General features: G+C 39.1%; 2 protein-coding genes and 1 pseudogene across 4 annotated transcripts; 1 reads left to right on the top strand and 2 right to left on the bottom strand.

The window, feature by feature from the left end:
• Positions 1-743: 743 nt before the first annotated feature.
• On the top strand, positions 744-15,285 carry LOC111324898 (uncharacterized). Of its 2 annotated transcripts, XM_088762734.1 has the most exons (15): positions 744-844; positions 1,941-1,990; positions 5,584-6,442; positions 7,580-7,645; positions 7,895-7,963; positions 8,516-8,584; positions 8,987-9,184; positions 11,426-11,542; positions 12,115-12,192; positions 12,548-12,631; positions 12,860-12,991; positions 13,408-13,455; positions 13,619-13,693; positions 13,967-14,058; positions 14,622-15,285. In XM_088762734.1, exons 1-15 carry the CDS (start codon positions 822-824, stop codon positions 14,702-14,704), a joined length of 2,043 nt encoding a protein of 680 aa, XP_088618860.1. In that variant the 5' UTR covers positions 744-821; the 3' UTR covers positions 14,705-15,285. The 2 variants fall into 2 exon arrangements, with proteins under 2 accessions (XP_088618860.1, XP_088618859.1); XM_088762733.1 differs by lacking the exon at positions 744-844 and having other exon boundaries at positions 1,145-1,990.
• A 520-nt stretch (positions 15,286-15,805) lies between these two features.
• LOC111324899 (uncharacterized) lies at positions 15,806-25,974 on the bottom strand. Of its 2 annotated transcripts, none has more exons than XM_088762735.1 (2): positions 25,699-25,974; positions 15,806-16,925 (listed from the first exon to the last, which is right to left on the bottom strand). In XM_088762735.1, exon 2 carries the CDS (start codon positions 16,920-16,922, stop codon positions 16,191-16,193), a length of 732 nt encoding a protein of 243 aa, XP_088618861.1. In that variant the 5' UTR covers positions 16,923-16,925; positions 25,699-25,974; the 3' UTR covers positions 15,806-16,190. The 2 variants fall into 2 exon arrangements, with proteins under 2 accessions (XP_088618861.1, XP_022784299.1); XM_022928564.2 differs by lacking the exon at positions 25,699-25,974 and adding an exon at positions 17,561-17,768.
• On the bottom strand, positions 19,871-22,307 carry LOC148729519 (uncharacterized; annotated as a pseudogene).
• Positions 25,975-26,355: the final 381 nt, after the last annotated feature.

The following is a 26,355-nucleotide window of genomic DNA, read 5'->3' as shown; positions in this document are numbered from 1 at the left end:
TACCTTTACATACTTACATCTTTCATCGGATTACTGGGGTACCACATTTGAAGAAAGGAATAATTTTCTCGTCTTAAGCACTCTAAAGAAGAGCATTACGAGGTTCTCTGCGTTTTTCTAGAAGAATAATGGCGGGACAGTTTTCTATGCGAACCGGTTTAATGGGCATTGAACAAGTTTTCGAAAAAAGATACGAAGACTGATACCTCAGGCTAAAAATCAGAAAAATGTCTATTTTACCTTCTTGATCAGTTTGTCTACCAAAACCAGTGTCTTCCAAGCCTTCTCGGGCTAAGTTAGCTCTTCTCCACTCTCTGGTGTCTTGCCCCTCGACTCTCGTACTCGCCGTGCGTTCTCCTCACACTCACTGCGATGAAGAAAAACAAAAACAACAAAATTGCAGCTTGATTTGTTCATTACATGATGTCACTGAAAATATCTGTTTTTCAGTGTCATAAGAAACTGAAAATAGACGAAAAATGAAATTCATATTAGATGGACGAAAAACAGGAGAGAAACAGAATTTCAATTTCAATTTGCTTAGCCTTTGAAAAGTGGTTGGCACGGCACGCACCGGCACTAAAACCGATTGTACGAAGGTTCTGGTCAACCGAGGGGATAGGGTGGCTGAATGGAGACATCATGCGATATCTCACCTCACCTCCCGGGCTTTTAATGATACACTCACTCGCCTACCCCCCCTTCCCCCACCCATTTAATACACATGCTGATAGTCGCGAAGTGCATTTACGCAATTCTCTGGCCTCGTTGCAATTTCAGTCATTCGATCTCTTCTTATCACAACAAAAGAGTAAGAATGTATGACTATATCTGTGGAGCGTAGGTAAGATGTCACCCTTAATTACCTTTTAATTTTAAGACAGAATATGTTCCTCATTCTCGCTCAGTTTACCCTTTATATCTTGACATTATTGTCAAAATGTATTGATTAGAATATGGCAGAACTGACTGAACCTATGTTATCACCGATTCTTTCCAATATTGCAACGATTTTCTGCACAGAATTTCAAGTCGCTGAAATCAGATTGCGTGACTGGACACTATTTGATTGTTATCCGCTACAAACACGCACACTTTGACAGCTTAAATAAAGTAATTACTTTCCTTGTCTTCTAAGTATGATTAGAATGATAAACAATGAGGTTTGATCGCCTTCGATTCGCTAGAATTATTCTGGAGAGATAAATGAAATTACTACTGTTCGCTTTGCGTAGTGTGTTGGCAAACGGAACAACTCCTGCAATCGAGGCACTCACCCGCGATTTTGCGGTCGGATAACACACTCCAATTCCTAGAGATTATAATTCTTTGCGTGGAGTAAGCAATCGCCTTTCACATACTGGTTCAATATTTACACGACGAAGAAGTGAACACTTAGGTTGTTTCCCGACGGGAGCCGCAGATTGTGACGATGGCACAAAGGATGGGCATAAAATTAATTTGACCCCTTCGTGTTTGGTCATTGTGTCTTTGGCGTATCTGTTGGCTTCCAGCAGAGCTGTTAGAGTAAAGCAAAACTTCATCTTAGACGATGTGAAGGAATGCGCTTTCCTATGATTCTTTTAAGCAAATCCGGAGAGAAACGCAAAATCAGAGCTTTATCTTTCGGCCAGTTGCTGAAACTCTCAACGAAAAAGTAAACATTGAATGCATTCTGCCCACTTCGAGCAAAGAGCCGGTCTATTACAACGCAGCCTGTCACGAAGACAGCGAGCCCTTTCTAGCTCTCGTCGTTGTATTTTCTTTCCAAGCTGTTCACAAAAGAAGACTTCCGCTCTGAGAGTATTGATCAATTAAATAACAAGAAAACCTGCCTTTAAATTTGGAGCTGATGCGTCGGCGGAGCTTATAAGCTGAGTGGATGTCTGTTGTTCGAAAGACATGAGGTTCATATGTTTTACATGGTTTACCTCTTTCAGTTATGCGCTTCAGCTGGTCGTAGCAAGACCTAGAACTTCACGACAAGCTGGTGAGTAAAATTGCTTTTAAATATTGACCCGCAGAATCAGAAGCTTTCCTGCTTAATGTTTTTCAATGATATGCGCGAATGGATGTGTCATAAAATTTTACATGCGCTGTAACTTATCGAATCTCTAAGAGATTCGGAGTATTTCACCTCCGTCAAATAATTAGGAATTTGCTTGTTATTTTTACGGATTAGCTGAACTGTTTTAGGGGGAACAAGCGGGGGAAAGAAGCTTACAAAATATACTTTTATTCGTAATGACCTCGGCTGCGGTTTTGCACACTACACAGACTATGAACTTTTTCTAACATTACCACCAACGGTCCGTATTGTTCAGTAAAATTAAATGTATTCAACTTTCGCAGCAACTTTTGTCTGCTCAGATTAAACATATCTATTTAATTCCGTCAAATCTCCACAAATATTTTATTTACCCTGAATTATGCTGGATAATCAAACATGAACAGTGGCACAGATAATTCGTGGAAGATTAGATCGCATCGTCGCGATTTCCTTCTGAAATATCACATGTAAAACCAAGATTTTTTTTTAGGGTCAACAAGAACTAGGGCTGTTTAAAATGCGTAGATTTTGTTAATTTTTTCTCTTAATTCTCTTTCATTTTCCGACAGATAAAGGGATCTATTCTTCAATTCCTAGACTAACTAACTTTGTTCGGAGTGGAAAAACAGTTCATTCGAAAACAGATTGAACTAATTTACTGCCACAATCCGAGATTGTTCTTTCCCAGATGTTTTGTAACTATTTTGCTCGCTTTTTTTGAACTCAAAGAAAAACAATACTTTCAAAATTTTAGCATCGAATTAGGCAGTCAGCAGGGTGAATCGTTTTTATTTCCTGTCCAAAGTGACATTTGTTTGAACTGGGTATATAATGCGCTTCACGGCAGGTTGATTTTTGTGCTAATAAGTTTGTAAACACGTTTTGGGCTAATGCTGAACCGGTCCTTTCCTTTTTCTTTTATCATTCTTTTCTGTTAAAGAATTTTGAATCACATGACAATATATTCTCCTAACAAATAGCGCTCGATAGTCCATCCTCAGAGGTACAATAATTCTTGTGCAATATATGCAAACAATATAACTCCGTTTCCGCAAAATATACGTCCTTACATGTCTAATATATTGATTGATATTTGCAGGTGCAGAAGACCGAGTTTTCTTATATTTGTATATTTACATTTACTATATATTGTTTTAGCTAATACTCTCTTTAATGAACAATATACCGGGATAATTTTCATTGTTTGCGAATGTAAATTGGCTGGGAATATTTTGGGGGTGGAGATAATTTCTAGCAATTTGGTAACAGGAATTGGAATCTTATTTCCCTCGGGGTACGAACAATTCGTAACTACGTTCCCACCCTTACCCCCTCGGGAAATCTTCGAGTCCCTCGCTGTTCCTTGCTTCTATTTATAAATGCTACGTCACGCAATTCGGCTTCGTTTTCTCGAATACGTGAACATATTTTAGCGTTCGCCACATTTTATCGTCTTCAACTTGCTTCAACATATTTATGCTGATTTGGAAAACTTACTCACTTGAAAAATGACCTCAGAGAGGTCGAAACGTCGTGACTTCTTAGCGCTAGCTTTTATTTCAAAATACGTGAACAACAGAAATATTCACCAATAAAGAAGTAAAAATTACGGTGGCCCAGAAGGCTCAACGCAAACAAAAAATATACTGCAGGAAATAAAAAATATACTGCAGCAAATAAAAGATATACTGCAGCAACCAAAAAATATACTGCGGCAAATAAAAAAAATCAAAACGCAAAGAAAAAATGTACCGCAGCAAATAAAAAATGCAACGCAAACAAAAAATACTGCAGCAAATAAAATATGCAACGTAAACAAAAAAAAGAAACGCAAACAAAAAAATTGGAACGCAACGCCAAGGAAGACTGGGTAATAGTTCTTCGTTTCCCGCCAACACTCGTTCCATCCTTTGCTTGTTCGCCTTCCGAAACCATGTTTTGCAGCGAACTTATGACAGTACCATGCTGCTCCTTTGAAAAATCGATAATAACTCTATTTTCATAACCTTCATGAAAGTAATCTTCTATAATCCTACGCAGGTCGCTTTCGTCCATAACCAAAAGCGAGTTCCAGTTCATGCTGTTTTGGCAGGAAACTAAAATCTATTACACAGTCCTCCTTGGCGTTGCGTTCCAATTTTTTTGTTTGCGTTCTCTTTTTTTTTGTTTGCGTTGCATATTTTATTTGCTGCAGTATTTTTCGTTTGCGTTGCATTTTTTATTTGCTGCGGTACTTTTTTTCTTTGCGTTTTGATCTTTTTTATTTGCTGCAGTATATTTTTATTTGCTGCAGTATATTTTTTATTTGCTGCAGTATATTTTCTATTTGCTACAGTATATTTTTTGTTTGCGTTGAGCCTTCTGGGCCACCGTAAAAAATGCCAAAACAGCAGGACTAAAAAAAAATAAATAAATAAAAAGGAAGAAAGAAAATGAAACATAATTTGCAACACAGAGAAACAAATAACGAAAGAAAAGCAGCATGTTCAACGACGAATATAGTTAAGATGCACAGACCAATCATAGTGAAAGCTCCCATCGCTCGACTCGTAGATACCTGAACGCTGTAGATAGATACTTTGTTAATATTCTACATCGCAGCTAGCAGCTTAATTACGTATTCACAACACAGTTTTAAGCTTTATAGCAACAACATTCCCCAAAACTTGAAAAGCTGAGACAGAAGGTTAGTGTGTTTCGCTATCAGAAAAATCGTGAGTATGAAAAAATAGGAAATATGTGGGATCCGATAATCGAATTAAAAAAAAAACTGAGGGCCATCTGTACGAGTTTGCCCGGAGAGACCCAACAGATAAGATACAAAAGCAGAATTTCACATCTGGGTAAACTACTGCGTAGCATGGTTTCCTACGAGGATTTCTCCCTAGTAAATTTGTAATCAGTCCCCGCCATGTTGGTTTGGTAGCGATTGGGGAGGGGCAGCCCGTTTGTCGGGAAAAACCAGCGGTTAGTTGGTTTGTCGGTCGGTCGGTAAGCCGGTCATTCGGTCGGTTCGATAGACCTTTATAACATAACCAAAGTAAAGCGCGCGCTCTGATTGGTCAATTTAGCGTCCCCCATTTGCCCATGGGTGTACGCTGCTCACGTGAGCAAATGCAAAGACTATTTTTCCGCGCGCGCTTGTTTTTTCTGGTCACGTAAGATTTGTTATATAAAAGGGAACTCTTTAGCGACAATGTATCAATGTTATGTTATAAAACAAATGGTAAACACCACAGCGTACACTATTGAGTTATGGATGCACTTGGGAGGTTTGCTAAGCACTCAAGAAGCTAGAGTCGCTCTCGGCTATCGCCTCGAGCGACTCTTACGCTTCTTTCGTGCTTAGCAACCTCCCGCGTGCATCCATAACTCAATAGTGTACGGTGTGGTGTTTACCATTTGTTAAATATACGTTGGTTGTTGGTTGATTAATCAGCTGGTCTTTTGTTTACATCGCTTCCCTTTTCCATAAACTGTTCGCACTTTCTTACCGATGTTGTTATTCACCCAGTTAACTCTGTACATTTCAGGATCATTACCAACTGCTTGTCAAAGTAGAAAGCGACTTATCGACAATGAAGGAACCATAACAAGTCCCAAATTTCGGGGACAATATCAAGCCAACTCATCCTGCACCTGGATTATAACGCCCCCGAAAAACGCGAATGTATCTTTGCGGTTTACATCGTTTAACTTCCAATCAAATTCTAATCAGTGTGGTGGCAATAAATGCCATTGTGACTTTGTCCAAATAAAAGAACTTGACTCTACGTCTAGTAACGCAGGATTCAATGTGAAATATTGTAACGGTAATCCTCCAGACAAGATTCTTTATTTGATGTCTAGGGTCAGAATTCGTTTCGTTTCTGACTCTACTGGCGAAGAGACTGGGTTCAAGCTTCATTATAAAACCCTTCAAACACCAGCACCTGCTCCAACGATGGGCGTAGTCGGAACATCTGTCAATCAAACCGTTGTCACAACAACATCCACAAGGATTGCTTCAGAGCCTCCAACAAATACTGGCTCGTCTTCAAATGTAAACGTATCAGGATTTAGTATTCCTTTGTCAACATTTACAAGCAAAGCGCCGATAAACTCTACAGCGGGAATTGTTTTCCAAGTTACACCAGAAACACGAATAACAACAGAACTGACTGGCGCTCGGACTCCGTTACCCAGGACGTTTCGAGTCACCTTTGGTGGAGGGGAAAGTGCTTGGACGACGCCAGGTCATGTCGTCGTGGCCAAGGAACAGAAGGTGGTCGAGGAAAAAGTCCCAGACATCGTAGTCCTTGGACCTTCGATTCCTGTTGTTATGATATTTGTCCTTGTTGTCGCTGGTATAGCTTGGTGGAATTACAAGTTTAACTCGGAAGAGCATAACAGGTCAGTTGCCTGAATAGAAGGGTCTATGTGTCAGTCGTGACAAATGTAAGTTCGCGTTGCCGCGACATAACTGTGACTACCAGTTAATATGATATATCGCTGGCCATGCAACTCCCGTGATCAAGTGGGAGAAGGGATTCTTGAAAAATTATCAAGGAAACAAAACTGCCGGAATACTGAGGGGTAATCTACAATGATCTAGTATTCCGAGGTCCAGGGGGATTTTTGGAGCTATTAGTAGTGGGTGATTCAGTGATGTCAAGAACCTTTTTCATACTTTCACCTCAATCAGGTAGTCTAATGTCGTTCAAAAGAACTTGGTGATAATTTTTTAGTTAAAAAGAAATTAGTTAAAATTGAATTAAAATTTTCCAGAAAAAGTTATGCGACAGTGTTCGACCAATCAAAGTGCTTAACTTTTCAAAGAAATTTCTTCCATTTCTTGATTTGTCGAACCCTGTTAAACGAACTTTAACAGGTTTTCTGTATCGCGCTACAATGCCATCCTTAGTTTTCAGCCTGATCACTTGTTTGTGTGCTTGGAACCAACAACAATTTACAATTTATCACTTATAGAGCGCTATTTACAATGACAGATCAACAGCGCTTGACAATCAATCCTAACCCGCCCATCCCACCCCAGGGGAGGACATCCATCACACAGTAATCTCGTGCGTGGGAAATTAACGTCTCCTACCCCTAACCCTGTAGGAGACGGGACCTCCATTTATTCGTCCCTCTCCGAGAAGACTAGAATATCTAACCATTTCTTGATGTTATAGAAAGGTAGCATATTCTTCTCAATTATTTTAAGACCTTGAGTGTTAGTCCGGCCGGGGCTCGAACCCTCGACCTCCCGCACAACAGTCCAGCGCTCTATCCATTGAGCTAACCGGGAGGCGAACCAACCATTAAGAACTGAACTGTTAAGACAACTAGAGCATATATTTTTAAGCCAGAATTTTTGGGCCTCGTTAATTGGCTTTGAGATCGAAAAAATGAAAAATAACCTGATGCATTCACAGAAAAGAAAATTGTTTTAGCAGTGATAAAAATTTCAAATTTCCTCCTTACAGGCGAACTAGTTTTCACACATTACTTCTACACTGTAACTGTTATTCTTCCCTTTTTTTAAAGGTATGAATCCTACGCAAAGAAAAGTGCAGCTAAAAAGCGGCAGAAGAGAACAATGCACAACATTAGGTGAAACCGATGCTACCATTTTTAAATACTGAATAGGATTTAGCTAGTGAAGGCTAGTTTGTGAGGAACTCTTCAGTTGAGTGCGGTAATTCTACGATGAGAACTCCAAACTATGAGAAAGCATGTGAACAACCTCATGTGTAGGAAAACGCGAGCGATCAATCCTCACTTGATTTTTAGTTTTTCAGCTAATGAGTCAGAAGAGCGGCGAATGTGATGTTCTGAACAAAGCTCTCTTTTCTGTTTTAGTAAAGGAAATCTCTACAACGAGATGACGAAGACCTGGAAGGGCCAGTCTTTTAACCCCAATGCAGGAAGGTAAGTCACAAACATACTTGGAGTCGATTAATTATCGAAAAACACCTTTTTTAATCATATTTTTGTCAAAAATGTTTCAATCACGGTGAGGACACAGACCAGATCAATTGAACACCAGTGGCGGATTAATGCTGACAAGGGCTCTATACTTCCTGTAAACCCATTATACCCCCTCTTCCCCCCCCCCCCACCCACCTCCAAGAACATGTAAGATCCCAGAAGCTGGCACATATACCCGTTCAGAGAATGCTCCACCCACAATCCTCGGCGACGTGTAGAACGCCTGGCACTGATTTCTCTGACGGAAAAATTTGAAGCTACAATGTACTTGTCCTCATCGATACGTCGTGCAAATACAAATTTCTCCTTGATCGTCCCCGAGTTCCCCTCTCTCACTTACTATTATGAGTAACATTCTTTAGTCAAAGCATAGGGATCCAAAGAATAATTACTTGAATATATCTTTTCTTGAAAACGGGAATGGCTGAAAAAAGGACTTACTCATATTCGAATCTGAAATCAACTCATAGTTTCTTTTAATTCACTCTGCAGACCCAGTCCTATGGTTGGAGGATATAAGAAAATATCGTTTGCGGGAAGACTTTTGGAGTTAGCGGAAGGGTAAACAAACAGCATTTTTTCTCAAACTGTAAACAACAGGGGGAGTCCGCTTGTTGTCAGCATATGTAACGTTATTATAGTAATAGAAAAGTGAATCGTAGCACACTGCTCTAACTTGTCCCGTTGTCCAGCTTCCGATCAACCGGAACTTGTACAATTCAAATGCTGGAAAAGTACTGAAAATCAAATTTTCATCATTAAGAGAACTTTTCACGGAACGGACGAACCCATTGAGCCGTCGGCGAATTTATCATGTTTACCTTTGGCCAATTAATTCGTAGACGAAACAACTGGTTACCTTTTCAAAAGCTATCATGCTTCGCAGAACCTTTATCGAACCTTAATAGGTTTTCTCTAGCCTGAGTGACCAAAACATTGACACTCATTTCATTCCTATTTTAGTGTACGAACTCCCAGGCCCTCCCGTCCATCGTCGTGCGCGGAGGAGACTGTACCTCTGACAAAGCCGTCGACTAGCAAAGGCCCGTACCTATCACCGGGCGTGGCTAGCACCGGAGGTGGCTCAAGGCCCAGTTCTCGCCCGGCCTCTCTTTTGCTGAGAGATGCATTGGTTAACATGTTTGGAGAAGGAAGAGAAAGGTAAGAACTGAGATGGACAAGTTCTGCTTTTATAATAATAGTAATAATAATAATAATAATAATATTTGGTTTTTATGAACAGTATTTTATGAACATTTTAAGTTAAGGATATTTTAAGAGCTGAACAGTACATCATGAACATTTAAAAAACACATCTTAGTATTGGGCCAATTGACACTTTTATCGTTTTATATTGATCATTTATATTTAAGTAGTATTAGATATTATTATAGTTAACAGTCCTGTCATGCAGATAGGTTACGAATTTTCGCCCTATCTTGCTTAGCTCACTAGCATCCAAACGTGTATACTGCATAATAAAAATGGAAACTTTATTTGTGTTTTTAAATGTCCAATTGTAAATCTCACTACGTATAGGCAATTTACAAATGCTGCTTGAGATTGGCCTATTCAACACACAGACAAAAATCAAAATTGCATTAAATCTGGGTTGTCCCAATTCCTATTTCTACAACAAAAGACGTAATATGTTGCTCTAATAGCTATATTTATCATTTCCTTGATTATGTAAAGTTGCTGCTTTTTGTCAATGCCTATGTCATTCATCATGCCTAAGAACGTAGAGCATTCATCTGAGAAAACGCCAAGGGAGCTCATGGAGAGATTTACAAATTTCACACCTCTGAGAGTTCTACTCATTTCGTTAATCAAGTTCCGATATTTTTCTTTTTTACGTACTGCATTGTTGTACAGGTAATAATAATAATAATAATAATAATAATAATAATAGTGTTAATTCAATCAAAGGATAAAAATACATATTCTAAGTTACAGTAAAAAAGTATTAAATGATACACGATAAAATACAATAATAATATAAGATAGAATAATAATACTACACTAGATTATATTTAAAAATAAGTCTATTTACAACGTTTTCTTGAATCTCTCCATTTTTATCTGAGGAAGGTGACACCTCGTACGCAAATTATATACTAATTCTTTTTCTTTGGGAATGATCGCACCTAGCGTATGATTATCAATAGCTCTTTTAAAAACGGATTTATCTTGCTGTTCTCAAAGATTAAAAGTGCTGAGTGTTTGAGAGGTAAAATGACGCTTATGGCACCTGTCTAAAAAAACGCTTTATAACATTTAAATCAAGAGTCAGAAGCACCATACACAGCGAGACCATAAGTGAGAATGGGAAGAACTAGGATCTTAAATAAGTGATCAATTTCCTTCTGGCTAAGGAGTTCCTTTCGTAGAGTTCTGAGAATGTGAAGGCACTCGTTAGCTTTTGTGAACTTAAGTCTAACATGCTCGCTGAATTTACAATTAGGCTGAAAAATCAGACCGAGCAATACAAGGCTATCACATCGAGGAATGTTATTGATGGGAGCGTACTGATGGCGTGTACCACTACTGTCCTTCTTTCTAAAATATCAGTTCTTTACACTTTCTCGGATTACACAGCATCTGATCATTTATACTCCAACAGAGAAACTGATTTTACCAGGTCTATTGACGTGTCTAAATCCTTCCATACGGAAGCTACAATAGTTGAGTCATCAGCATATTTGAAGAGCACGGGCGTGTCGTTTATAAACGTCTCAAGAAAATAAAATAAATATGGATCCCCGCACTTCCTTGTATGGTCCCCTTATTGACACATACCCGGTCACAGGAATGACCATTACTTGAGATGCGCTGTTGTCTGTTACTCGCTGCTTCACTGTGCCCAATGATCAAGCCTAGAAAAATTAAACCGCACTCTCGACCACTAAGATACAAAACTGAACTAATCGTGACGTAGATACTCTTGTGTTCCTGAGCAGGGCAGTTTACATTTACTTGCTCCGCGGGGCTGCTTTGATTCCTTTTTTTCTTCAGTTGCTCTTATTTTGGTTTTACTTTTGCGCCTTTCGTTAATGTTGAAGGATTAACAGTTTAAAGAATAACTTCTCGTTGCCTGTGGGTTCTCTTTTTTTTCTATTTTATTCTTTCATTTATTTATTATTTTATAACTTCTCACCGACACTGAGGTAAAATGTTTGTTTTACGTTATACTAAAACAGTTAGATAATATAGTCTAGAGAGATGACTTAAATTAATTTATTCCTGCGACGATTACAATATTTTCGGGTGCAAATCCCGCGTGAGTCGTTCAGAGGTGAATAGCAAAGGATATTCGGAGTTTGAGTAGCCAATCAGAGCGCGCCTTCAAAGCTATCCTCTGTTTTTGTACGTACTGATATCTTTTATTTCTTTGCATCACAGTGAAGGTCAGACTCCGGGATCTGGATCCCCGTCTAAGAGAACTTCTAAGCGAGTGTCATTCATTGACGAAGAAGCAGGACAACCATTGGTACAACATGAGACCAGTCCACCTGAGCAGTAAGCGAAAATTAACCACATTTTAGGGTACACCTACCATAAGCCGAAATTATAGGTTGAGTATCGATTATTTACTATATTATTGAATCATCCTTCCCTTTTGGAATAGGTTACCTATAAATATGCGGGATGCGGCAGGTTTTCTGTTTTGCATGCAGATACAAATATTTTGCAACACTACCTTCTAGCGTCATTATACCACCTCCAACTCTTTTCATTGCTATAAAAATCAGTAGCCACACACAGTCTTAGACTGCCTAATTTCGACAAAGCTTGTGCGACAGTTAGCTGTATATTTGCCTCTACTTCAAACTCTGTCTTAAAGATAAGGAAATTGTACTGCTAAGGACACGGAGCGAAATCAGCTGGCCTGGCAAACGTTCTCACATGGCACTAAACCAAGAGGAAGACGAAGACCCTTAGCTACTTCGTCACGTTATGACTAGTTTATATTAGAGAGAAGGGACTTGGCAAGTCCACAGACATCCCAGCCTTACGCTTGAGAAATAAGGCAAATGTACCAGCAGTCAGCTTTGAGGATCGGAGAGAATTGATGATTCTCTGTCTTTCAGAATTGAAGAAGTTCACAACGAACCAGTGGAAGATGACAATATAAAAGAAGAACCAGATGATACTGTGAAACCTGCAAGGTAAAAAAAGTGGGGACTTTCTTGACAATCGTGAAGGAGAGACTGAAAATACTGAAAAATGAATGAAATGAATGAAAACAACTGTGAATATTTTTTTTACCCACAAACTGTTATCCGCCTGAAAAAAAAACTGTTATACCCCTAAAATTTAAGAATTGTGTCAATTGAAAAAGAAAGGTGATAGTTCCAATCCTGTTCAATGTCTTTAGCTTGGAGAGATTTTTAATCGATTTTTCTTTGCTACGCTCCGAGTGGGTTGGCCTTGAAAACTCGCCTGGAACTCTTCAACCAGTCCAATTCTTGTGGAGAGATGATTGCATACAAATGGCTTAATTTTAAAATGTTATTTTTGCAGGATATTGCAGATCCCTGCTATTCTTGTTAGGCAGCCGAGTGAAGATATAGACTTCGCAATGGAGTCGCCTTCGAGAACTTCCAGGTAGAAACATTGAAATAAATATTGTAGGAGAGCGGTCTAGTTGGATGATTTCGGTTGAGTCACAATTAAATTTACCTTTTGAATGAGGATACTTCTCTCCTCAGTCGAGATCAAACGAAGGGAAATCCGACTAGTTAGAATGATTCCTCTATTTGCCTCACGTGTCCTCATTTCTCCTAATTTTTTTTAATACTCTCGATCACCCTCTGCCACCGATGCATCACGCAGTTTTCATAAAGATGAAGATCCTGTGCTCGTGGAAGAATCACCAGACTTGCAGGCAGCAATGCCGGAACAAGCTGCAGACCACGAACCAAAAGGAAATGAAGGCAATAATGGGTCGCCTTGGAACGACTTTGGGTGAGTTTCGTCCGCTTATCTAGCTTCCAGTAGAAGTAAATTGTAGAGAAGCTATAATACTTTGTAACGTACTTAATCATTGGCGAATTTAAGGGAAGGTCCAATGGCGTTCCCCACCCCACCCCCACCCCCATCATCCACACCCCCACCCCCCTCCATCCACCTTATTTGTAGACCACTCAGAGCCAACGGCTGGCGAAAGCCCAAACAAAAAACTTGGTTTTCCGAAATATGTTTGTGATTGTGGCCCTCAGCTAATGTTCGATGTCTGCTACTGTTATCAAGAGAGTTGACCGGAATATATACTTAATTTCATGTAAACAATGATAGTGCCAGATGAGTGTCAGTTTGGAAAATCTGAGCTGTAGAAGAGGTGATTTTGCAAACTACAGTATGTTTCGTTTGTTTTATGATAGAGAAAATTATACAGACTCTTCATCGGAGGACATTCCAGATAGAAGCCTGTAAGTCTCAGTTAAAACAAAAAATAGCAATTCTTTAAGTTGCAATTTGCCATTGTATACAGATCTGAACTGCCATTCCTTACTATACCAGATTGGTTTTGCGGTTTAATTATATATGGCTAGGATCACGAATTAAAAGATCTGTGGTTTTATTTATTCGCAGAATATTTCCCGATCTAGAAGACTTTCTTCTGAACTTAGATAAAGATTCTGATCTTGATGAGCCGCCATACAGCTGGTAGGTTTCCCTGTGCACCGAGCGATCAGTCCTGTCGTACTTTCTGGGCTCCCCGTTTTTCATTAAAAGTTTCATTACATAAATTGTATCGATCTATTACTTTATTGCCCTGCAAAGATATTCACTCAATTTTTTTATCAACCGGTTCTCATTTGGTGTTAGTCGAGAACATTACGAGATATCTACATTTGTAATGCTGAGCGAGAAAAGAACTAACCTCAGATCACAGGCTACTGTCATATTCACGTCATTTAAATTTCCGGTTTCTTTCAGTGCGAGTCACATAGGAGACATATTGAGGAAAAGTTATGGCGACGAAGGATTAAGTGGCCTGGGTCCAGACACTGTGTTGGATGTCCCAGAAGGCAAGTGAAGAATCAATTTGATGCTCCACAATAAATATAATCAAGCGTTTGGGCTTGCAGAACGTGACGCGCGCGAGAAACCACGTGAAGGTGTTGGGGAATGAGCGTGTGAGAGAGCTACGCGAGAGATTTCCGAAAAAAGCCGGCAAAGTTACTTCTGACCCTTTACCGTTTTCTCCCAGATACGAGTCCTCACTACTCTCGACCAAGCAACGAGGCCAGATTCTAGTGGATCCTTTATTCACTCAAAGGAATTTGATTTAATTAATACCCTCTTAGATTTTTTAGTAATCGAGAAATACTTGACTTCCCTCAACAATATAAATTGAGTAGAGGGTGTCCTATTGTGTTACTTGCCGTCGCTTAACGCCAACACTAAAATTTACGTCACACGAGGCTATCAGTGTCAACATATGCGAGTGAAAAGCCCGGACATAAGAATTATCGAAAGGAATTGACTATTTTGGACAATCCGTCTTGTAAACACTAGCAACGTATTATTTGCGATCATACGGAATTTCATCGTTGATTTTGTCACTTTAATTTTTTTCTTGATTCTATAGAGTTCATTGGGATGATGCGCAACCCTTCCATGTCACAGGATTCTATTGCAAAAGAAACAGATCTAGTTGATGACGTGGATTAGGTGTCCGCTTCATTGCTTTTGAACCATAAAAGTTGTCTCAAAAACAATTCATCCACTAAAGAAGACACCCATATCTGGCCTCTAACTTGAAAAGTGCAAGACAATTTATCATCCACCGGTTGAATGGAATCACCCCGCCCGATGGTCTTCCATTTCGACTTATTTGATTCGACGAAGTTGTCGACTCCACTAGTGAATGACGTATGCGTTTAAAGTTCATGGAGATTGATATGTTAAGGGAGCTTTGACTCTTTTGATCTATTAATAATTCGTTTAAATTTTAACTTAGTTTGTCTGAGGAAAATCGAGAAATATCTCTCGTTTAAAAGTTAGGTCAATTTCACACGAATGAAAGGCAGTTTAGTATCCCTCAAGATACTTTTGGAAAGGAAATTTTGCTTTGCCTAAGTGTATATTATGCAATGTTCAAGGTGGTTGTCGCTTTAACTATATTTTGTTACCGCGCTGTATCATACTAATGATAACATTTGAAATGCAAGCTTAACAGACCGGTGTTACTGTCAATCAAAAATGCATTAAAAGCCAAAGGAGAGTATCTTTATGTAAAGAAATATAACAAATGTGTCGCGTTTTAATGCTCGGAGAGCTTATCTAAGTCTAAAGAAGACAGGGGGGTTGGGGGGAGACGGCTCTTATTTGATTGAAGACGTCATTATATATGATGGTGTTTATTTTAATTTTCTTTTTTCATACGATAACATCAGCATTGATCACAGATGATCCTTTCAATAAGGTCTTCAGAGCAGCACCGTTAGTATTCCTAAATCCGAGTGCGCATCGAATAGTGAAAGACCCACTAAGGTGATCGATCGCCTACAAAAACAGGGACGGAAAGGGACGCCTAATCTTTTAATTTATGGCAATGGGGGTTTGCAGTTTTATATAGTCCTTCCCCCCCAACTTTATACTTTGTTAGCGACGACTGATACCCCCTCCGATTCCCCTAAAAACCTTGCAGGTGATTTCCCCAAAATTCTCCACCAAATCAACTCATTACCACAGATGGTTTTTACAGGTAGAAACTGATTACTTAGATTACCACAACGTGATATCAATAACTTTCGAAACAACAACTTGAGAGAGATTTTGCAATTGCTTTATTCTAATCAAATCCAATCCAAGCACTTTTACTGTTAAAGCGATTAAACTGAAAACTCATAATGTTACTCTAACAACTTCTTTTTTCACGAACAATGACTTTCAGCCCTGTCTTAACTGACACACAACCAGTATCGATAACACGTATTGAAAAAAAAAAAAAAATATATATATATATATACATATATATAAATATATATATGTATCTGTTACATTGAATCAAAAATAAGATAAAGTTTATAACGGAATGCTATTTTGCTCAGCTTGAAAACAATTCGGGCAATTTCCGGCGATTGAAAAGTTTTGAAAACTTTTGTCTGTTTTAAAATCTACTGTAAGGTAGATTTTAAGGTAGCCTATTGGACTTCTAAACGTTATGTTCTTCATGATCTTCTTCGTCGCTTGGTTGTCTTATTTGCTCTTCACGGTCATCCGGGTCATCATCAGAATCTGTAGTGCTTTTCTTGGCTTCCGTGTTCAACTTGTTGATTACGTGGTACAACTCCTCTCCAAACCCAGCCAATGTATGAAGCTCTTTTACTGCTTCGGGAATATTTTCTTGGCCAATAGCTCGTGTGAGCCCGTATAACAGGACTTGGGGGTTCACCTTCTTGAGGTCGAGAACGGCAGCTTGTGTAGAGTAGCAGAACCCATTCTGACGTTTATCTTGAATTCCTTTGGATGAAAACTCGTACTTGTAAAACATAACATCGACTCGCATGAGGCTGTTATTGCTAAAGATGATGTGGTAATCATTCTGCTCACTTGCGCCAACCTGTGTGTTTCCCAAGAACTGATTGAGGGCCACGCCGATAACGCCTATAAGACCTCCTAGAAAGTTTCCACCAAACATATCTTTGAGTGATTTAGTTATCTCCTCATCAGGCACGTTTGACACGCTGACAGAATACTTCTCTATTGTGTCGACAAACGCCACAATTGGGAGATTAGTGTCTCGGAGCGCTTCCTCCCTCATCTTTGCTGTAGCGGCGGCAACTTTGTTGACCATCAACTCTTGCAGCATCTGTAGCTCTTGCACTGCTTTCTCGTCATTTTTTTCCTGTTGCTCCTTAAGTTGTGCCGAAATGGATGTCCCCATGATCTAGATTTTATCAAGAAAGAACACTTAAGTTTGTGATTAAAAAAAGCAACAATACATCATAATTCAGTGAAATGAGCAAACTACAAATCAGGCATTTTTCCCATTTCGTTCCCGGATATTGTTTTGATTGAAATGTTTCGTCGTATCTTTTTTCTTAATTAGTCTTTACTTTTATATAAGAATACTAGCGATCGCGGATCATGATGATTCAACCCACATTTCTCAGTGATTCAAGTTCAACTTCAATGACCCGACTCGACAAAATGTAGAGAATATCTCAGATAGAGTGTTCCGTCGAACAGAAGACCAAAGAGCCGAAGAACTTATTAAATTTGATAACAAAATTCGATCTAAAAAACAAAAAAACCACGTCATTGGCACTCGGACTGACAAGTGTTCAAAACAAACAGAATTAACTCGCATGAGGACTTAAAAATTTTGATCACAAAAACCCAAACACAAGCAACGGGGGTGTTTGATCAGTGTGCGCCTCGTTCAATTAGCTGAATTTTAGGAGGTAAGCATAATTTTGGTCTTCCTTTGGATAAAGGAATAACGTTTTATCTTAGACGAAGATTGTGACTGACCGCGACGAAACCGTAAGCTACGCAAAAAAGTATTCTTAGTGTACTCACTTTGATTCGACCCGCAACAAAGTTCAACTTGACTCAAAGCCTTAATGTAGATGAGCAAAAATGACTGAAGAAGTTCACTGTGTGGGCTTCTTGCTAGAACTGTTCTTGATTGCATAAGAGCGTTGTATTTATACCTACTAAAAGGTGAAACGCATGAACAATTTGCTTTATTGGGGAACTCGTGGCGCACCCAATAGTACAAAACTCGGAAGAACTACTTAATGCGTAGTTGAGAGCAATTCTAACTACTTAAGTGGTCTTCAAACCTCCTTGGAGCTTGATAACTTGTTAAATTCACAGTTGACGCACAAACCGATTGTTTCACAACGCAACCAATAGCGCGTAGAGCATAAAATCAGCTAAATGTTCGTGACCGGAAACGGACATTACGGTAAAGGAACAATATCTATCTTATATTATTAAAAACTAGATCATTGGATAATGCAATTCAAGACTTTTTATTGGCTTAGCCATTATGGTATAACAGCGAATATACCATAATCTACAAATATGGTAAGCGTATGTGTTAGCTTAAAATTAAAAGGGAGCTAAAAATTTAATAAAATTTAATAATTTGATTCAACGTTTTTAATAAAACAATTATTCCACTCGCGCTTGTTGGATATAAGATGATTATAGCCAACTCGGCGCCACGCGCCTCGTTGGCTATCTATCATCTCATAACCAACGCGTGCTCGTGGAATAATTGTTAAATGAACGACTGCTTCATGTATCTGTGTGTATTCACCAAGATATAAAACAAACAAATTTTGGATCGCACAAAAACGCCAGAATTTCTCGAGGCGCAGCTGAGACTAACTTTATCTTTTTGAGTTCCATTTAACAAATGGTGCACACTATTACAATATTGAGTTGTGGATGCACGCGGAAGGTTGCTAAGCACAAGAGAAGCCCAAGAGTCAAGCGAGGCGATAGCCGAGAGCGACTCTGGCTTCTTGAGTGCTTAGGAAACCTCCCAAGTGCATCCATAACTCGGTAGTGTACGCTTTGGTATCTACCATTTTGTTTAATAACGTAACATGACATTGATACATTGTGGCAAAAAAGTTCCCTTCTATTTAAAAAATCTTACGTGACCAAAGAAAAAAAACACGAAAACTAGTCTTTGCATTCGCTCACGTCAGCAGCGTACACCCATGGACAAGGAATTGACCATTCAGAGCGCGTGCTTTTCTTTGGTTATGTTCTAATTAAACCCCCACAATGCCTTCTGTTGACTGCATAGCCAACGCATGACCAATTTGTTTCATAGAGGAACTTGCAGCGCGTGCCTCGTAGTACACAAAGCGGAGGAACTATTCGATGCGTAGCTGAGAGCACCCCTAACTACTCAAGGGATCTTGAAATTTCTCAAGTGTTTCGCGAGTGGCCTGAGAGCTTGATAACTCGTAGAATGCCCAGTTGACGCACTAACCGATTGTTTTACTACGGAACTCATAGCGCGCAGAGCGTAACACCAGCACGTTCGACGCACATGAAACGTGCTAATGCTCATGACTTGAAAATAAAAACCCTTCGGGACCGAAGACGGACGATACATCAACAATTTGTTTTATGGGGGAACTCGTAGCGCGCAGCTAGTGGTACAAAACTCGGAAGACTAAACTACTCGATGCGTAGCTGGGAGCAACCCTAACTACTCAAGGGGTCTCCAAGTTTCTCAAGTGCTTAGCGAGTGGCCTTCAAATTTCCTAAGTGTTTGATAGCTCGTTGAATGCCCAGTTGAAGCACTAACCGATTGTTTTACAACGGAACTCATAGCGCGCAGTGCGTAACACCAGCACGTTCGACCGTACATGAAAAGTGCTAGAACTCACGTAAATAAAAACTCTTCGTGACATTACGGTAAAGGAAACCAAATCTATCTTACAATGAACAATTGCTTCACGTGTCTGTGTGCGTTCATCAAGATACAAGAATTTTGGAACGCATAAAAACGCCAGTGAGTTCCATCTAAGCCTCCACAGTGCCTTCAACACATCAACAATTTGTTTTATGGAGAAACTCGTAGCGCGCACCTAATGGTACAAAACTCGGAAGAACTACTCGATACGTAGCTTACAGCAAGTCTAACTACCCGAGTGGTCTTCAAATTTCGGTCCTTACTTGGTGTAGAAGACGAGACGTAAAATAATGTAGAAAAGAAAAGACAAAAAAACCTAGACGAGACGATGGGTTTCACGGAATTTGCGGAAATCAATTCATCGAAACCATCAAAGGAATGTTCTGGACCTAGTTGTGTTTCTTTTCTTTGAGTTATCCTTTTTAAGAAATATTCCAACATTTGACTAAGCCACACCTGGACTAAAATTTAATAAATACCTAGTGCTTTAACCTTGTCTTGCAGCAACTAGTTTCTGAAAACATCGAGATGAGAGGCAAGTTGAAAACATCTATTTAAAGAAACAAACAAAATTTCGTGAAAATGTCCTTCTCTTCCTATATTACATCCTCTTCTACGTCCTCTGCGTCTCTCGCGTCCTTCTCGGAGTTTTCCTCTGCGTTTTCTACTAACTCCTTCATGGGATCCCTTTCATCGTTCTCGTCCTCTTCTGCACCCTCATGTACGTCCTCTTCTACGAAAATTTTGCACCCTTTTCTATCCTCCTTCTCTCTTCCTCCATTTGCGTCCTTTTCTACCTCTGCCTCTTTTTTCGCGTTTTCTGCGTCTTCTTTTATTCCCCTCTCAGCGCCTTTTTCTTCATATTTCTGTTCGTCCTTCTCTTCGTCATTTGTCAAGTCATCTTGGGCATGCTCCTCTATGTCCTTTTTTGTTCGTTCCCCTTAGCCTTTTTTCTGTAATCACTTCGATCGCTTCCTTCTCTGCCTTACCAGGCGGCGTCGCTTATCTTATTAAAGACTTTGCACAATTCCTCTCTTAATATAGCTAATGACTGGAGTTTTTTCTTTGCGGCAGAAATATTGTAAATAACTGAAGAAGGTCTCTGACCGAAACGTTTTTTATTAAAATCTTTTATATTTTTACGTCAGAAGTTGTCCATCCTCGCAATTTTTAAACTTTCTACGTTTGTGTTGGCTGTGAGGTTTGGACTGCGAATCTTTATTGATCCTCCTGGCGTGGTGCACCTTTGTTGGCCTGAGAGTTCCACTAACGACTTGCGATATATATATAGATATATATATATAAATTCTGTATACGAGGGAAACCCTGACCCTGTACGCCCCAAATAATCATACTTAAATAGAATCAATGTTTGAAAAGAAAATTTTCCCTGAGAGGGATTTGAACCCACGTCCCCATGTTACTAGTTTTTCAATTTTCTTCATGATAAATAGCAGAAATCCAGGCGACTTCTATTACTAGGAAGTTATTCATGTAAGTAGCAAAAGATATATAGATATATTTCTTTATATATATATATATATATTTAACAATTATCCGCCGAAGGCGAGGTGAATATTTAGTTCTTATTAACCGAGTGGGAGGTCTGTATGGGAGAATCTTCACTTCTATTCTGCTAAGGATCTAAGGTGATTCTTTCTTTCAATTTCTCACATAACATCGTTCATCGCAGTGTTATTCATTTGTGAAGGAAATTGAATAACACATATGTATTGAGTTAGCTGCGAATATTTTTTCCATGTCGAGCGAAAACTCTCTCAATAAAAAATTTGATTATTTTTTTGCGTTTTCTGTTTTCATGATGTGTACTGCGTTGATTTCATATTAAGAATTAAAACCTTGTCCATAATGTTCGCTTAGTAAAGTATATTCTATACAAGGCTAAAAGATAAGGAAAAAATTAAAATGTTTGAACCAAACGTTTTCGGCTGTTTGCCATCATCAGGGTTGAAATAATAACCATCTGCACATACATATATATATATCTTATGTAATTCCCGATGGGAAAAGTTTGGAGACATAATAATCTTGTGTAATTTCCGATGGGAAAAGTTTGGAGACATAAGAAATGCCTTGTTTGTTCAAACTGGGGCGGAATAGTTGGATCATTAGCCCCTCGACGATCCTACGCTTGTGGAATGTTTCTGCTGAGGAGAGAACACGCCAAGTGAAGGAATGTGATGGATTTTCCCGCAAGTGTTTGGCAGGTTCAGAGGTGTGAGCAGGATTTGAATGCTCCGCAATACGTACTGCTAAATTTCTCACAGTCTCGCTAACGTAATCAACGCCACAAGAACAATCTCCTTTGTAAACAACTTTGGATCTGTGAGTGTTTTGTCTCTGTTGTTAAAGAGGCTTTTAATTTGCCTTGTTTGCCACAGGATTACAAAGATGATATTAAAATTGGTGAACTCGTTGAGTTGTGCAACGAACGTCTTACCGAGTTTTTCGTTTTTACCGCCAAAAGGAGCTTGATGAAAACTTTCTTTCGCTCTTCGAAGAGAAAATACGGAATGATGTTGCCATTGATAAAAGAAGTTTCAAGAGTTTTTTATGTCCTTGTAAAGATCGGTAGAGATGCGTTTGGCTCTATGGAGTGCGCCAGTGACGCAATTCCTTTTCCATTTTGTAGGGACCTCCGATTTCCAATGTGCTGGTAGTTTCCCCGGTTTCTTGAAGACGCTGCGATTGAACTTGTTGTTATAACTAAAGGCAGTATCGAGGAAGTGGTCGGGGTTTTCCTCGACAATGAAAACAATGTTAGGGATTTAGCCGTTCAAATAGAGCATCAAGCTCGTCCTTTTTCTTCTTAGAGAAACAATCATCAAAATACCAATCATAGAATGGTGGGTTGAAAGGTTTTTAAAAAAAAAAAATTTTAACTTTTTACGTTTGTCATCTTCGTACGGTATAAATGAACTATTCATTTTTATTCTCTTCTCACTTGAGAATGATGACATGGAGTCATCGAAACGTTGTGTATTTTCTCGCTAATATTTATTCTTAAATGTCGAACAAAATCTAATGTCATTCGAACTGTGTTCTTGGTAACATTAAAGAGAAAGCGTCTGAAGAGTAACTGAGTTGAGTTGTGGTAGCTTGCTTGTTGTTGGTGTAAATTTCATGAATGTTGTGGTCAATGGTTTTATCGAGCGCAACTTCAGTAAAGAGAGAGGACACATCATACGAGACCAAGACTTCGTCATTACCAACAGTTCTGTTTCTTGGACACTCAGCGAAATCGGTGGTAGTTTTGATGCTGTATTCGTTCTCAGTGAGAGGAGGTAAGTAAGAGGCTAGGAATTTGGCGGTTTCGTAATAAAAGGTTCCACAAGTGCTGACAATCGGTCGACGTTTCAGGTTGTCCTTCGTGATTTGTTCAGGGTTCTGGAATTTCTGGGTTTTGGCGGTCCCATGCTTTCCTACATGGGACTGCCAAAACCCATAAATGACTTCAAATAAAGCATTACAAGCTTGAATCAGGTTAGGTCATAATTATTTTGATCATCAAATGATGGCCGAAAATATTGATGCTTTAACTCTCAAAATCAACCAAACTATTAAACAAATAGACTCGGTTTGGAAAGTAACTTAATACAAGTGATCGGAAGAAAAAAAATCTTTTAGAACTTTAGCAGAATTCAAGAACTCGATCTCCTCAGATGAAGCTCTTTCTAAGAATTTCATCAATAACCTTGTCCTATTTTCTCTTTTTATTCTTTTATACCAGCATTCTCAGTTCCTATCGTTGATATTTTGAAAGCTTTCGCATAAAAGAACGTTTTTCCGCTTTGAATTCCTCTTCGTGTAAAATGGCACCAGTTGGAAGTATTCTAGAATTAAAGAAGCACAACTTAACGAGGAGCCAAGTCGGTAAACGAAGTCATTTAAGAAAGCGCTTAAGAGTTCGATTTAGTAGCAGCCAAATTTATGGAGCATTGCGAGTATAACATAAATAGCGGCTGCACAGATGGCAAAAGAAACTTATTTTCGAGGTTTGCTATTTGAATATTCATCTCCAATGGTATGCTTCAGATTTTACAGTGAAAATCCTTGATTCTTACATGAAAATGCCTCGTTTGAAGATGGAAGACGCAATGAGCACGATACATATGCTTTTAAATTTCCTTTATTAATAGAGGTAATTAAGTCGATTAATTTTGCGATGGATCTAAGGTTGTGTTATGCCTAATCACTTATAATACACAGCATCGCTCTCCGTACCAACTTTTGTATTTGAAGGAAAATTGAAAGAAAACTTATCGAGCTGGAAGTTCAAAAAACCTCGATTTCACTGCTTCTTCCATACTCGCGGTGGGTTCTGCCTTGAGTTTAATTTGGTAATACATGCTAGAATCAGCAGGCTAAGATCTCTTTGATGTAAGTGTCGAAGTAAAGTTGTAAAAAAGGAGCCTGATCAACCTCTCAAGGAAAACCAAACTACTAAACAAATAGCGGTACCTTAAGCGACTTCAGGATTGACAAGAATCGCCTTAGATCCTCGGCAGAATTCAAGATCTTGACTTCGTTACAAAGTAGTTGAAGACTCATCTGAAAATTTCATTAACAACCCTTTTCTTCTTTGTCATTTTAAATGAATTCTTATGAATACAGCTTAAAAGACATATTTTCCGGCTTTGATTTCCGGCCTTTACATCAAAAAATAATAGTTCAGATGATTGTAGTTTGAAGGCCTACAATTTTACGAAGTGCAATGCCGGTGTAGGAGACCGTGAGTGGTCAGTGAACGATAAGATAGCAATACTAGATGCTATCCATGTAGTTTTGGAAGAAAACCCGTTAAAGCCAACATCTTTTAAAACTATTAAAATAGTTTGTTTCAATTTCAGAAATGAATTGAGGAACAATTACAGCCATCCTCTCATAATTACATGAATAATTTCCTAGCCTGACTCTACCCGGTATTACCAAAGTTTAAATACATGCAGATTTCACCGCAAAAAGGAAAAAAGGACGCAATTAATGAGATCGAGGTTTCACAAACTTCATGCTCGATAGGCACGCTTTTAAAAACCGTCTCAAACAAATGATGATGCGTTGGGAAACTCCAGAAATGATCAGGATAAAGTATCTTAAAATCCTCAGCAGAATTAAAAAATATCACACTACCGCCACTTTTTTTGATGTTAAGGCTCAATGTAAAAAGTAAATGTTTGAATACTTATAGCTATCGTTTAATGAAAATTTGTCATGGCCGGATTCTGGTCGGAAATAGGTCAAAGGAAACAAACGCGGAAAATGGCGTCGGGCACAGATGACGTCACAAAATTTGAGAGCCCCCACTTGACTCAAACAAACAAACTACTCCAAGTGCCATTTCTATAAGAGCATTTAGTGGAATCGATGTCGTTTGCGAGCTCTACGCTTCGTTCTTTGACCGTTTTAACCCAAGAGGACGGCGTTCCTCGCTCGAAATTTGAACGAAAACCAAAGGACTACACTGTAGATTAGTTGAAACGATGGTTAAAGTGCAGATGTTTGAGATTAAGCGGAAAACGTGATGAATTTGTAAAACGTGTGACCTAATGCATTAAGACTGGAAATCATAACACACTCGATCCAAGTATAGATGAGGGGAAATGGTTTGCAGCGAAGGCCATAAAGAAAGTTGTGAACTTCAGCAAAGTTGCAATTTGGTTTCGTTTCCAGAGATTCCGTCAACGGGCTAGCGTGTGTTTCCTTCTCGCAACATACCCGAACTGTTTAACTATGGACGCATACATTACTATGCCTTGAAATCCATCCAGAGTGTCAATGTTACGGAAGAAAACGACGAAGGACTTGGACATATGACGGACAAACCATTAAAAAATGGACGAAAGTACGTAGATTCGAGATTTTTCCACGACGTAATGGACACGTTGACTGCCTACCATGATTTAGTACTAGAAGAGCTCACGTTCGGCCATCGATGAAAACGGAGCTTCCGCACAATGTTATTGCTTGCCAGTCGCTAGTCTACATTAATCAAGACCTCATTGTTTGTTTTCAGTTTGGTCACAACACTAGTTTTTTAAACCCGCTGCATTGTTTAGAGGGGGCGGGCGTAACACAATGTAGGTATGCAACTGTAAGGTTGCTCACAGGCAACACAAGCTCACTACTAGAAAAGCGAACGTGACTCTTACCGTGTTGCCCAACGTTTTATATTTATAAAGGTTTGTATGGGATGTTATCAGTTTGCCTTAAAAGAGAGAAAAAAATGTCTTGTTTTGAAATGAAATGGACTTACCTTATTGCCTTGTTAGATGAGGGGAAATGGTTTGCAGCGAAGGCCATAATGAAAGTTGTGAACTTCAGCAAAGTTGCAATTTGGTTTCGTTTCCAGAGATTCCGTCAACGGGCTTGCGTGTGTTTCCTTCTCGCAACATACCCGAACTGTTTAACTATGGACGCATACCTAATCATTCTAAGCAACATATGGCAATCTGCGGTCTTTCCTTACACTTAGGCAGCATGGAAAGCCGTAAAAATCTTGTACAAAAGCTCATCTTTCAAACCGGTGGTCTAAATCCCACAGGGATCAACGAAAGCTTTTCATTCCATTAATTTATTCGTGTTTTTCTCGTTGCCATGTTCCCACCAATAACGTAGCTCGATTTTCTGCCTTTCAAAAGCACACACAACCCACAATTCCTCTATTCGCTCCGACGAAGGGCTAACGCTCGAAACGTCAGCTTTTGTAATCGTTACGGTGGGCAATTTACCATTTCAACTTTGTTGATATATCCAAATTATTTCGTTACCCCCACCGACGCAGCCCCAAAAAGTTTCTTTCGAAACTATCAGCCTTTATTATTGTCTTGTTGTTTTCTTTGTTGATTCCTAGCGTCTCAAGCCATTTTGAATCGTTTTCGGCGAGTTAGCGCTATGTTGGTGTTCAACTGCT

The sequence above is a fragment of the Stylophora pistillata genome, chromosome 6, assembly GCF_964205215.1.
Source record: "Stylophora pistillata chromosome 6, jaStyPist1.2, whole genome shotgun sequence".
In the NCBI taxonomy this organism is placed as follows: domain Eukaryota; kingdom Metazoa; phylum Cnidaria; class Anthozoa; order Scleractinia; family Pocilloporidae; genus Stylophora; species Stylophora pistillata.
Note: the sequence above shows the minus strand (reverse complement) of the source record. Positions and strands in the feature narration are given on the sequence as shown.

Bases quoted from the DNA above. Each gene is read 5' to 3' on its own strand.
- LOC111324898 (XM_088762733.1), top strand. From the start codon at position 1,903: ATGAGGTTCATATGTTTTACATGGTTTACCTCTTTCAGTTATGCGCTT. The intron at 7,646-7,894 runs GTGAAACCGATG...TTTCTGTTTTAG, and splicing joins AGAACAATGCACAACATTAG to TAAAGGAAATCTCTACAACG. The intron at 12,193-12,547 runs GTAAAAAAAGTG...TTATTTTTGCAG, and splicing joins GATACTGTGAAACCTGCAAG to GATATTGCAGATCCCTGCTA.
- LOC111324899 (XM_088762735.1), bottom strand. From the start codon at position 16,922: ATGGGGACATCCATTTCGGCACAACTTAAGGAGCAACAGGAAAAAAAT.